Source organism: Triticum urartu, chromosome 1A (genome assembly GCF_056163025.1).
Source record: "Triticum urartu cultivar PI428250 chromosome 1A, HENAU_Tu73, whole genome shotgun sequence".
Taxonomy (NCBI): domain Eukaryota; kingdom Viridiplantae; phylum Streptophyta; class Magnoliopsida; order Poales; family Poaceae; genus Triticum; species Triticum urartu.
The window spans coordinates 16,078,133-16,090,649 of NC_141873.1; the positions used below are offsets into that span (position 1 = coordinate 16,078,133).

The 12,517-nt window shown below is 42.3% G+C and overlaps 1 protein-coding gene across 5 annotated transcripts; it reads right to left on the reverse strand.

The window, feature by feature from the left end:
* Window positions 1-617: 617 nt before the first annotated feature.
* LOC147988441 (disease resistance protein RGA5-like) lies at window positions 618-10,326 on the reverse strand. 5 transcript variants are annotated; one of them, XM_087544330.1, is made up of 6 exons: window positions 10,146-10,325; window positions 9,025-9,117; window positions 7,665-7,724; window positions 4,694-5,206; window positions 4,109-4,510; window positions 618-2,956 (listed from the first exon to the last, which is right to left on the reverse strand). In XM_087544330.1, exons 4-6 carry the CDS (start codon window positions 5,113-5,115, stop codon window positions 1,021-1,023), a joined length of 2,760 nt encoding a protein of 919 aa, XP_087400456.1. In that variant the 5' UTR covers window positions 5,116-5,206; window positions 7,665-7,724; window positions 9,025-9,117; window positions 10,146-10,325; the 3' UTR covers window positions 618-1,020. The 5 variants fall into 5 exon arrangements, with proteins under 5 accessions (XP_087400456.1, XP_087400455.1, XP_087400460.1 ...); XM_087544329.1 differs by having other exon boundaries at window positions 4,694-7,724; XM_087544334.1 differs by lacking the exons at window positions 7,665-7,724; window positions 9,025-9,117 and having other exon boundaries at window positions 10,146-10,326.
* Between the last annotated feature and the right edge of the window lie 2,191 nt (window positions 10,327-12,517).

Sequence of the window (12,517 nt, forward strand, 5' to 3'; positions counted from 1 at the left end):
CCGGTGCCAATTTTTTTAATGAATAAAAATGTGATCTCTCCTCTTTCTCCCTTCTTCCGCTTTAGCATGGACACATGCATAGAGCACACGTCTACCAATAATTCATTTCTGAGCCCAAGCTCGTCTGCACCCACGCTGACAAAAAAAATCAAAACAAATACTAGAAAATTCAAAAAAATCATTTTTTTGTGTGATATATAATTTGATGCGTAAGGTTCGCTCCAATTCTCAAGTCATTTGGATATCTCAGCAGCTCTCGGCAAAAAAGACAAATTTGAGGTCTATAAAAAATTTAGTTGTGGTTGGCATTTCGTTGCAAGTCAACTGTCGACCATTGTGAAACAACCAAGGATGCGGCAGTGATGGTGATACGAGGAAGAACAAGAGGAGATGGAAGAGGAAAAGAAGGTGTTGCTGCTAGTTAATTCCTACTACAATGCATTGCATCAGATGTAGCTAGCTCATAATTACTGAAGTACCAGCACATGTTACCACTAATTAAAATCCTTAAAAGTCTGCATCGACTTCTCTTAGCAGAACAAGGAAAACAACACCACTGAACCAATTTCTCCTGAAGACACAAGAAACACAGAAGTCAGGAACTGAAGAGTGAAGACTAAACAATAATAATAATGAAGGAACACGGAAGTGCGGAACAAAATCTACAGAGACGTGGATTTGACCACGTTATCAAGTCGCTTCTGTGAGGCAGCAAGATATACAGACAGCCCAAAACATTGGGAAAGTAATGATTAAAAAAATCACATTGTTCGGAAGCAAAAGCACCATACATGACTGATCTTCATGTTTACAACATCAATTATTCCTGTCTCTACTTAATTTCACAGAAAGCATCAAAACATGCCATGGAGGACTCAAATCCAAACAAAGAAGTTGACAAGAGTTTTTCCAGGAATCAGACTGAACATGCATATCCATCCGATACATGTTCTTCACACTCATCCTAGGTGTCCACGCGCCTTTTGGCTAGCTCTTCCAGTAAATGTTCAGTCCTTTTTATCATTCATCTGGTAACATGTCACCTTCACATATTTTACTGATTTCCAGTGCAGGTCGGTTGGGGTTTGCCTCGGCCATGCTCTTCAAAGCACGCTCAACAGCCTCCACATCCGCTGCCGTGACTCCATTGCAGTGTATCAAGACATGGATGTTAGCGAGGCTGGCGAGGTGTTGGATGCCAAAATCAAAAACACTACCAGCTGATTTTAACTCATGTAGATGAAAAATGAGATGAAGCTCCCTAAGATTTGGCATAGCCCCTGCTTCAAACATGAACCCGTTACAAAAACTGAGGGTAAACTTCTGTAATTGTTGAAATCCACTGCTGCTGCTGATGATGGGACCTTCACACACATACCACACATCAAATCGGACAAGGGTAGATATGCTTCCTATCATCTCAAGATCCTGCTGCTCTATCTCCCCACTAGTGATGTACAATTTTTGTAGGTTGGCAAGTGAAAGCAGCCACTTGGCAATCCAATGGATTTCTCCACGCGAGAGACAAATGTTTCGGACACAATTGAGACTCGGGAAGCACAAATCTTTTATGAAGCTATCCTCTTCCTCCAGATAAAATACAATATACAGGATGCGGAGGTTGCAGTTATCCAGTTTACAAAGGGAGGATACTAACTTCTCCTTATGACTTGCATCGTCAGATTTGATGGTGTGCCAACTGATTTTCAGTTTCCTCAAATTTATCAGTTTACCAAGCTCTTCTGTAAAGTTCAGCGATTGCACAAAGGGGTTTATATCCTCAAGCTCCTGCAAGTTCTCCATGTTTCCAATCCTATCCGGCAATTTGGTGCCATTCCCAACAAACAAACGAGCGAGGCATTTTAGCAGACTAACTGATTCAGGCAACACAGGAAATTTGGGATCTGTAGCAAGCGTCTCTAGATACTCCAAGCCCCCAATTTGATTAGGAAGCTCAGTTATATGTGTACCATCGATGTTCAAGTATCTCAACTGAACAAGTTTTCCAATATCTTTGACCTGATGATTTCCCAATCCTCCACAAACTCTTAGATCCAGCACACGCAGAGCATCTGACTTCACAAGGGAAGGCAACTGTTTGGTAGGCCCGAAGACACCAAGTGATCGAGCATGTGATATATCCAACTGCTCGACAATCCCTTGATCTTCATTCCCTGTCAGAGACAGTCGACGAATTCTGCGATCTGGCTTCGCTTTATTGCTTAACAAAGTAGAGAAGTTCTCTCTGTGAGATAAGTCAATGAGGAAATCAAGGATGGTGTCATGAACTCGGCACCATGATACCTTACCATTATATTTTACTTTCACCGGTTGTATTAAACTTCTATTAACGAGCTCATGGAAATACATATCTCCCAAGTCAACTAGATCTCCGTCTTTACCACGGATAAAACCCTCAGAAATCCATCTGTGTACTAACCGTTTCCTTTCGATTTCATAATCTTCAGGATACAAAGTTAAGTACAATAGGCAACTTCTTAGATGGAGTGGAAGGTCAAAGTAGCTCAACGATAATATGTATTTCATAGCCTCTATATCAGAACTTTTGCCTTCTATAGAAGTAATAGAGTTACGGACCCGATTCCACTCTTGTTCTGTTTCCCTTTTTCCAGTTGCCAACAAGCTTGATATGGCATTGATAGCCAGTGGCAACCCACCACACTTTTTCAAAATATCTTCCGAGGTTTCTTTCAAGTTGGAAGGGCACATTTCCACACAACCAAATATTCTCTTGAAAAATAACTTGGCTGAGTCAGCATCACTAAGTGGTTTGATTTTGTAGACAAGATTTCTGTCAAACGAGCAGCATGATTTTGCTACATCATTTTTACGTGTTGTGCTCACTACTCTACTGCCATGACCGCCCTTGACAAAAGCGCATTCCAAAATTTTCCATGTGGGTACATCCCATATGTCATCAATTATTATCAAGTACCTGCAGTATAGTTTTGGCATAAATATATTAAATTATATGTGATGGAGTATAGAAGCATGTTCTACAGGATATTCACAGTAATTAAAGAAGAGGTTATGTATGTTTAGCAATGGGCACAACAGTTAATCCTAGTGCAGGCCTATAAATTTGATTAAATGGAAAAAGATTCTAACAATTCTACACGGAAGGTAGATAAATAATTCCACTATTGTAGTTTGAACCAATCCAAGGTGGAAACTTTGTTCCATGATCAATATTCAGTAGATGTGACTTTTCATAGGCCTTTTTTGACAAGGGCTTGGTTTGTGGGTTTGCTAATATGATAATTAAAAGCATACCACCCAAATGTATCATTAGAGTAAAATACAAAATCTTACAACATTTGCACCAAATGTAATATGAGCATCTAAGTTTACATAAGTACACGATCGCAGGTGGAAGTCCCGATTCAAATAAAATTAAAAACCACAACCTCCCATGGACAAATAACTCATACACGATGCAAGTTATCTTAAGGTTCAATCAACTCTTGGAGGAAAGATAATGCATGAGTGGAGGAATTAAACCAAAGAAGAATGCATGCATGCATGCATGTGGTCATGCTGATATCAACAAGTTATATTCAGGCAAATTACATATTAACATGCATGAGTGGAAAGTGGCAACATTATACACCTCAAGCCCACGATACAGGAAATGGCATGAGTGAAAACAACATTTAAACATTTAATATGAAGCCAACAAACTACAAAATAGCATAACAATCTGGAAAAAAAATCATGGATTAATTAACAGAATAGACACCTATGAAGTAACGTACAAAAGCAATTTTTGAAGATCTAGATAATTAAAGTTGGTTGCATTGGATAAATTGCATCAGTATTCACAATCGAATAGATTGGCAACTCGCCAGGGAAAATAGCTGGAACCAGAAAATAGAGGCATACCAATGTTCAGAACTAAATGTTGGTTGCGTGTGATATGTAACCCATTCACAATCACAGGTTGATGACATTGTCTATATTTAAATTATAAAAGGAGTAGTTTCATCTAGATACTAGGCCACAACCAACAACAACCTGAGCAAGATCTGCTGATAACCTTTTTCAAAAAATTATGCAAGCATTAGTTGTAGTAATTACATATTAGTACCTTTTATCTTTCAGAAAATTTCTGATATGGTCAATGAGAAGTTGTGGATCCCCTACTCCAGCATGATCTTCATCTTGGTTGCGCAATTGGGATAATACAGAACTCAAGATCTTCGTCATATCAGGGCTTCGTGAGATTGACACAAAAGCTCGACAGTCAAAATTTGCTTCAAGCTTGTTATAGACCTGTCTAGCAAGTGTCGTCTTACCAAACCCACCAGCCCCAACAATAGAGACAACTTTGTGCTGATTTTTCAATTCACCTTCCTCATCACTCAGCAACTTTACAAGCTCATCTCTTGGGGCATCAATGCCAACAAGCTCAGTTGTATCTTTATATACCGCACAAATTCGTGGGTCAACCTTTTCATTTCTAGGCATGGAAGAATCATCGATCTTGTACCTTCAGTGCAGGAGAAGGAAATGAGATATAGGTGACAAAAATTAAGGGAGATAGCATATGTGTCACTGATAGTAAAACAAAGTCTTGAAAGACTGATGGCTTTAATACAAATTTTTTGGGCATGATGACCAACATACAATGCCTCAAGCAGAACCCCTCTAGCCTCTACACACTATTCTTTACCTTGCATATCTCTCGCTGATCTCCTTGACTTTGCCCTTAATGTCTTTGACATCTTTCATTATTTTATGGCGAGTCTTAATGCTCGCTATCTTTTTCATGCTTTTGCCAAAAAGCTCCTTGAAGCCTTCTGACTTGGAACTGGACTCATGGTTGACAAGTAACATAAACTTGTCAACTTTGTTCTCAATATCATAGGACAGCTCCCGCACAGCATCAGCACGAAGTCTAGCTTGGTGGTCGGGTTCCTCCACATCTGCCATCATGAGGAGGAATTTCTGCATCGCCTCAAGCTCATCCTTGAGGAACTCGATGTCACCACGGACATCCTTGAGCAGCTTGTATTCATCGGTCAGCATGGTGCCCAACTTCCCCAGGAGGGAGGTCATTGCTCCCGTCGCTGCGCTCACCAGAAAATTTTCCATTGTTGGTCACTCTGAGTTCTCTCTGCTTGTCAGGGTTCCCACACTAATGGCAATGCAATGTTGGTGTAGTCGGAAGGAGAGGCTCCATTGTCTATAGGCAAGGTAAAATGTACTGGTTAGCAGAGAATCATGCACGTGAGTTCCACTGGGTGCAAGGCAGCACAAGTTGGCCATGGATGTACTTGCTCACGATATTTATTTTCTAACAAGAACTTGTCCAGATCTGCAGTACATCGATTGAGGCAAAGAAATTGCTAGTGGGTTGCCTACTCCAAGGTGAAGTAACATGCCATCCCACCTAATAGGCTAATACTGCATAGGAAACTGCAATACATGTTCAAAATCCTGTTTTGAGAAGGGATTTTTTTTCTTTTGTAAGGATACAAGAATTACAAATTCCCTGCAAATAATGTCAAAATATACTACTATGGAACTTTTGAGAAATGATTTTTCCTTCTTTCCAAACTTTTGAAAACCTTTAAGAGATTTGCTTCAGTACACCCGGTCATTTCTAGTTAAAATAGTACTCCCTCTGTCCCAAAATAAGTGTCTCAAGCTTAGTACAACTTCACCTTGGAGTACAAAGTTGAGACACTTATTTTGGGACGGAGGGAGTAGTAACTACCAATATGTCCTCTTGTCACTCTTATTTAGAGTGAACAATTACTGAAATGTTCAAAGGATTGAGATAATATTATTAATTGAGTACTACCTTTGTTCCTAAATGTAAAACGTTTTGGCAGTTTAAATTGAAATGCCAGAATGTATTACATATAGGAACAAAGGGAGTAGTATATATGCACCTCTCTCCTTGAGAGGAAGTGCTTCCATGATCCTTTTTTCTAGTGACAGTCAAGCAATTGACAGTTCACAAAAGTCAAGGTGTGATTTGTAGAACCACACTTCCTTTCTTCATAAAGTTGGGCCAACGAACACTTTGGTGGCATCAGGCTGTATATATTTGCATGCTACCTTTGCACAGCATCAGGCTCAGTCAAACACTGGGATCAATACACCCGGCTAATTAATAATTACTGCTTAGATTAACAACTACTCCCTCCGTTCCATATTACTCGTTGCTGATTTAATATTGTACTAAATCAGCGACGAGTAATATGAAACGGAGGGAGTATATGTATGGACAGCTCACATGGGTTGCATCGAACCAGAAGTACTTATGCAATTTACATTACAATAAGCTCAGCACATGCCTTCACGATCTTCCTGTCTGCCATGAGCATGCCAAATGACTAGAAGAAATATATCAGTCGCGTGGTTTAGGAGTCAGACAAGGGTGATGAGAGGAAGGAAAGAGGGAAGAAAGCGAGGGTGACACTAAAAAAGTTCTTAATGTGGAAAGAGCTACACACTAAACTAATGTGAAAGTGGGAAAAAAGCGAGAGTAACAATAACTAAGCGAGGGTTACTCTAACCAAGTCAGTGAGTGGATGTCTCAAATAATTCTACAGGACCATACCTGAGAGAGCTACACACTAAACTAATGCTCATTGAGAACTTTAATTGCAGGATTCTTTGCATGCAACATTTTAGGAAAATTATCAATTTATGCTGAGAGAGCCTGAAAACGGGTCAGCACGTGGAATATGCTGGCAAGGTAACACATAGAGAGTAATGGAATGAAACAGCTATACTATATGCATATTTGGCTGGTGGAAAGCTCTATGGTTACAGTTTTGCGTAAAACCAATTTTTCCCTACTTCAAAGGAATAAAATTTTAATTACTATCAAAGTGGTTGTTAAACATTGAGAATGGTTGACAGCATTCTCAATCCTAATTAAGCATCATCATTAAACATAACCCAACAAAATTAATTTAGAGTAACATGTTGAGATTCACATGATAATCCAAACACTAGATACTCAAGATGTCCATAACCGGGAACACGGGTAATCATGATTAGTTTGTTACACTCTGCAGAGGTTTGCGCACTTTTCCCCACAAGACTCGATCGCCTCCGTTTGTTTTCTCGCACTACATGGTGTTTGAGAAGACGGATGACCGAGACATAGTCTTTTAGAAGCGCTAACACCTTACGATCGGGTAGACCGTACCACCTACATCCCCTACATCTGCTAGTCTACCACTGTAAGAGTTCGCACAACTTAGTCAACTATGATAGAGCCCATAATAGCTTGTGGCTGCACACGGAAGTTTTTAGTATGAAGTCTCATGATCTCTTTGAGCCTGGGTGGCGGTCCAAAAGAAAACAGGCAAGTCCTGGAATACCCAGGTGCCTCAATCCACCCAGATGTGTGTTTAAGTTGCCACCTTAGATAAACCATTAATTATCAATCTCACATCTGTCATGGATATCACTCAGCCAATCCACGTCTACTAGCATAGCATGGCATAATAAGCAAACGTAGAAGTAACTCCCAAAGGTTTTGATAATAAACAGGTAATAGGTACTACCTCATCTAATTCCCATCCCATAATTTAATTAGATCCTAATCATGCAATTTGTGAGGATTGATCTAATGCAATAAAACTGGATAGTAGAAAAGGTATGATCAAAGTGTTACTTGCCTTGCTGATGATCCAGGAAACCTAGCGATTCGAAGTAACAGGCGGCGCACTACGGATACTCTATCGCAGACAAACAAACAAACATACAATAAGTACTCATCTAATGCACAGGTAAAACTCAAATAAGAGATCTAACCAGAAGGTTCAAATTAAAAACTCCGGTTGGCAAAAAGAATCAAATCGAACGAAGCAACGAAAGTCAAACAGCGGAAGAAAACAACTTCGTTCTAGTAATCTGGATCTAGGGCAAATTTTACAGTAGCAAAATCTTGTTTAAGTTGGTTAAACGGATAGAGGGTTTCAAGACGAAACTCTGGGCGCTTGAATTGCCTAATTCCGATAAACGACCGAAAAGTTAAACTAAAACAAAAATCGGATCAGGAATCGCGATCAGAAAAATCACGGATTTAATCCGAGAAAAAGAAAAACGACGAACGCTCGCTAAAAATAAATAAACCGAAAAAACCGATCTATTTAAAAAACGAATCTATTAAACCGACGAAAACCGATCGGTTTTTTTTATTATTTTTTAACCGAAGGCACGAAAAACGAGGCGCGGCGGCGAACCAAGGCGGCGGCGGCGGCGTCCGGCAACGGCGGCGCGGAGCGGCGCGGCGGCGGGCAGCGGCGGCGGCGGCGCGGGCGGGTGGCGGCAGCGGCGCGGGCGGCGGGCAGCGACGGCTGCGGCGCGGGCGGCGGCTAGGGTTGGGGGCTGGGGCGGCTAGGGTTCCCCGAGGCTAGGCCTCGGCTTATAAAGCCTAGTCGGGCCAGAGTCCTAGTTGGACACGGCCCGTTAGGTCGGTTCTTTTTTTTCCGCTCAGAAAAAAAATAAAAATAAATACTAAACGGACTCCAAAAATTCCGAAATAAATTTTCCCGGGCTTCTAAAATCAAGCCCGACAAAGTGAACATTTATTTAGGGCCTAAATGCAATTTTGAAAAACGCACATTTTTCCTAAATTCAAATAAAACACCGAAAAACTCCGAAATAAAATTTTGTTTGATTTTATTATTAAATCCTCAATATTTCTCTATTTTGGGAAAGTCATTTTATTTCCTCTCTCATATTTTTGTAATAGAAATAACTGATGATAAAATAAATAAAACCAAATGATCCTATTCTTAAAATTTGAGAAAACTCAAATATGAAAATAACGAAATCCCCAACTACCTCCATGGGTCCTTGAGTTGCATAGAATTTTCTAGGATCAACCAAAATGCAAAATTAAAATATGATATGCAATGATGATCCAATATATAACATTCTAAATTGAAAATTTGGGATGTTACAGAACGGCTCCAAGGCCTGAGCTTTCTTGAAGCGGTCAAGCCCACCACGGTACATCCCCCCTAAGCTTACCACTACCACATGTTCTGGTCTCTATCATCGCATCACTGTTGAACAGCTGATGATGAACCCCATAGGACTGTACTCAAGTTCTGCAAGAATTCCCTATGGATGGATTACGCAGAGTCAGTACCAGAAAACCAACTGTCAAAAAAATTATACGGCAATTACCTGCAGAAATATTTCACTGATTACCACCTCGCACCACAAATTTGGAAAAGTTAAAGCAATGTTGGGCTAGGTCTTACCATGAACCAACAACTACTAGCCCGGATGCATCTCAAGCAACCCTGGACGAAGGATTCCAAGGAGATTGTGGCCTCTACAAAGGTATTCAGAAGATAACAAGTGGTTCGGTTGATATGGTAGGGCAAGAACGGCAGCAGCGAATGTGTTAGGGGAGAGACTATACTGTGAAACAACATGACTGATTTACCAGGTGCACCCATGGCACATGAGTTGTTGGATTGAAAGGGAGGGACAGGATCTATCTACAGGGGAATTTGACTTTTAGCCACTACTTACATTGGACTTGGAGGATTTGCCACTCTTACTTTGTAAAAAAAAAATCTTCGTTGTCATGCATTACCTGGGAAGTGGGAACTTGGACGATTCGCCCTTTTTGACTTAAACACATTGCTTTCATTTGTTTCCGATGATATATATGCCTAAAGATGGCCGTATTACGCCTTGTACCTCTTTGAACTGAAGAAGATGCAGCAAAAACATAACATCCCCAATGCTCTGTGATGGCTGGGCTGTATTCCCAAGGGATACGGAAGCTCTGATTCAAAGGAGATTGACTGGTAGAGTTCGCGAGTGAGCATCCTAAATCTTTGTTTGTCATAATGTTTGATGAATTCGCAGTTCCCACTGTGTTGCTTTAACTGAATCTACTATTCTCATCAGGCTTGAGACTGGCATCAAGAAGCAGCAGCCGCGTGACTGCAGCGGCAGCGCACGAGCACGTGGGGCCCGGCGTCAGCGCACGAGAGCGCGGGAACGGCGTCGGCACGAAGCAGCAGCGGCGGCACGACGGGGCGGCGGCGGCGAGCTCCTACTCCTAACCCTAGGTCCCCGCCTCGTGGGGGCATGGGGATGAGCGGGGGAGACAGGGAGGGAGAGAGACTAACCAGGGGCCGCGCGGGGAGGATCGCGACGCCGTCGAGGAGCGCGTCCGACGAGGGAGGCTAGCCGCCGTCGAGGGGCGGCTCCGGCGATGCCGCCGCCGCTGGGAGCGAGAGAGAGAGAGAGCTGGAGAAGGGGAACGATACGGGGGAGAGCGAGCTCGTTTTGGTCAATCTCGCACAGGGGTACTTTCGGGATTTCGACGAGGGCGTCTCCGAGTTCAAGCCCAAGGGGATGCACCACAAAAATCCGGCCAATATTTTTTCTACACCTTTTTTATCCTTCGAAAAACTTTATTTAAATATATATAGACCCCTCAAAAACATTAAAATATATATTTCTAACACAGTACAAGCGCATATGCCGCACGTACACTCGCCCCTACGAAGCACGCACGCACGCGCACCCTATTCATATGAACACCTCCAAGATACTGAGCCAACATTACATCTTGCCAGTCGAAGTTTGAGGGAGCGCGGCCAAAGAATCATCGGCCAAATCGACCTCAAATGAACGATTTTTTTTGTGTGAAAGCCTCTCTGCTTGATGCAATCTTTGCTTAGCAAGGTCTTGGGCAGCATATACCCATTGCATGCAAGATTATTTCTGAAGATTCAACCTAGAAACCCCTGTACACTTCCTCTTCCTTATCCGCTCTCTTCCTCTTAGCCACAATTGAGAGTCGTTCAAGAGTGTTACCCGGTGATGCACTAGAAAAGAGATGGGAAAGGTGCTCCATGATGTTGTGTAATTAGTAGTGCTTTACTAAAAAGAAATATCCCGGGTAGGGGTATTTCCTAATGGCGTAGCAACAAGTAAAATGTGGGGCATGCCAGTATGCAATCTATATCTATATCTACTCTATACCTCTACATATATACCTATACCTATTAATAAAGGGGCTATTGATTTTTAGCACAGTAATTTCATCCGTTTTTCGTCCGTTCTTGGTTTGCTACGTCAATTTCGTCCGTCACGCTGCTCGTAAGCTTCATCCTCGATACAACTTCATGTACAGGCTAGGCTAAATCGTCTTACTGGGCCTTGGCCTGAAATCGGCCTAGGCAAAAAATATGACACAAAATCCAGATCAGGCAAAAAATAAATGTCTTCATGTGGAATCGAACTCCCAACGTTGCACGCCAAGGCCCAAGGCTCCAACCAACAGAACTAAAGCATCAAGACACAAACAAAAAGGTTTGTTTCTTTATAAATTAGTACCACTTCGCTGCTTTATGATCTGTTCGGCCGATTTATATATGTTTCCTATTCAAAATCAATAAGCAGCCTAGAGAATTAATGGCAATAAAGATGGCTGACATATGACTTAAATTTCATGAGATGTGTGGCATGATCAGCGGGCACAAATAAGGGAAAAGAGTGGCACGATTAGCAAGCATAATATGAAAAGAGAATTTGGCAAAAAGAAAGGAAGGAGAGGGTAATGACCATATAATACCAACATGTGATCCTTGGGTGAAAATAAGGAAGGTGGGCTCCTAAAAAAAGAAGGAGAGAACAACTGAGGGAGTCCTGGATTAGGGGGTGTTCGGATAGCCGGACTATACCTTCAGCCGGACTCCTGGACTATGAAGATACAAGATTGAAGACTTTGTCCCGTGTCCGGAAGGGACTTTCCTTGGCGTGGAAGGCAAGCTTGGCGATACGGATATGCAGATCTCCTACCATTATAACCGACTGTGTGTAACCCTAACCCTCTCCGGTGTCTATATAAACCGGAGGGTTTTAGTCCGTAGGACAACATAGACAACAACAACCATACCATAGGCTAGCTTCTAGGGTTTAGCCTCTCTGATCTCGTGGTAGATCTACTCTTGTACTACCCATATCATCAATATTAATCAAGCAGGACGTAGGGTTTTACCTCCATCGAAAGGGCCCGAACATGGGTAAAACTTCGTGTCCATTGCCCCCTGTTACCATCCGGTCTAGACGCACAGTTCGGGACCCCCTACCCGAGATCCGCCGGTCTCGCACCCAAAGGACGGCGCAACAAGATCCATCTATGGACCACGCAAGCGCGCCCCAGCATACAATGCAACACAACAAACACCCGAACAACACGGTACACCCAGCTACAGGGGTGCCACACACCCCCTATGTTTCACCGATGAGGTGCTGGACCACGAATTTCCAGAGGGATTCAAGCCCGTAAACATAGAGGCATACGACAGAACAACAGACCCTGTGGTCTGGATTGAGGACTACATCCTTCATATCCATATGGCTCGAGGAGATGATCTCCACGCCATCAAGTACCTACCCCTCAAGCTCAAAGGGCCAGCTCGTCACTGGCTCAAAGGCCTCCCCGAAGCTCCATTGGAAGTTGGGAAGAGCTCGAAGACGCCTTTCGGGC

Coding starts and splice junctions, on each gene's coding strand:
- LOC147988441 (XM_087544334.1), bottom strand. CDS start 5,115: ATGGAAAATTTTCTGGTGAGCGCAGCGACGGGAGCAATGACCTCCCTC. Junction 4,511..4,693: donor ATCAGCGAGAGATATGCAAG/GTAAAGAATAGT, acceptor CCTGCACTGAAG/GTACAAGATCGATGATTCTT. Junction 2,957..4,108: donor AATTTTCTGAAAGATAAAAG/GTACTAATATGT, acceptor ACTATACTGCAG/GTACTTGATAATAATTGATG.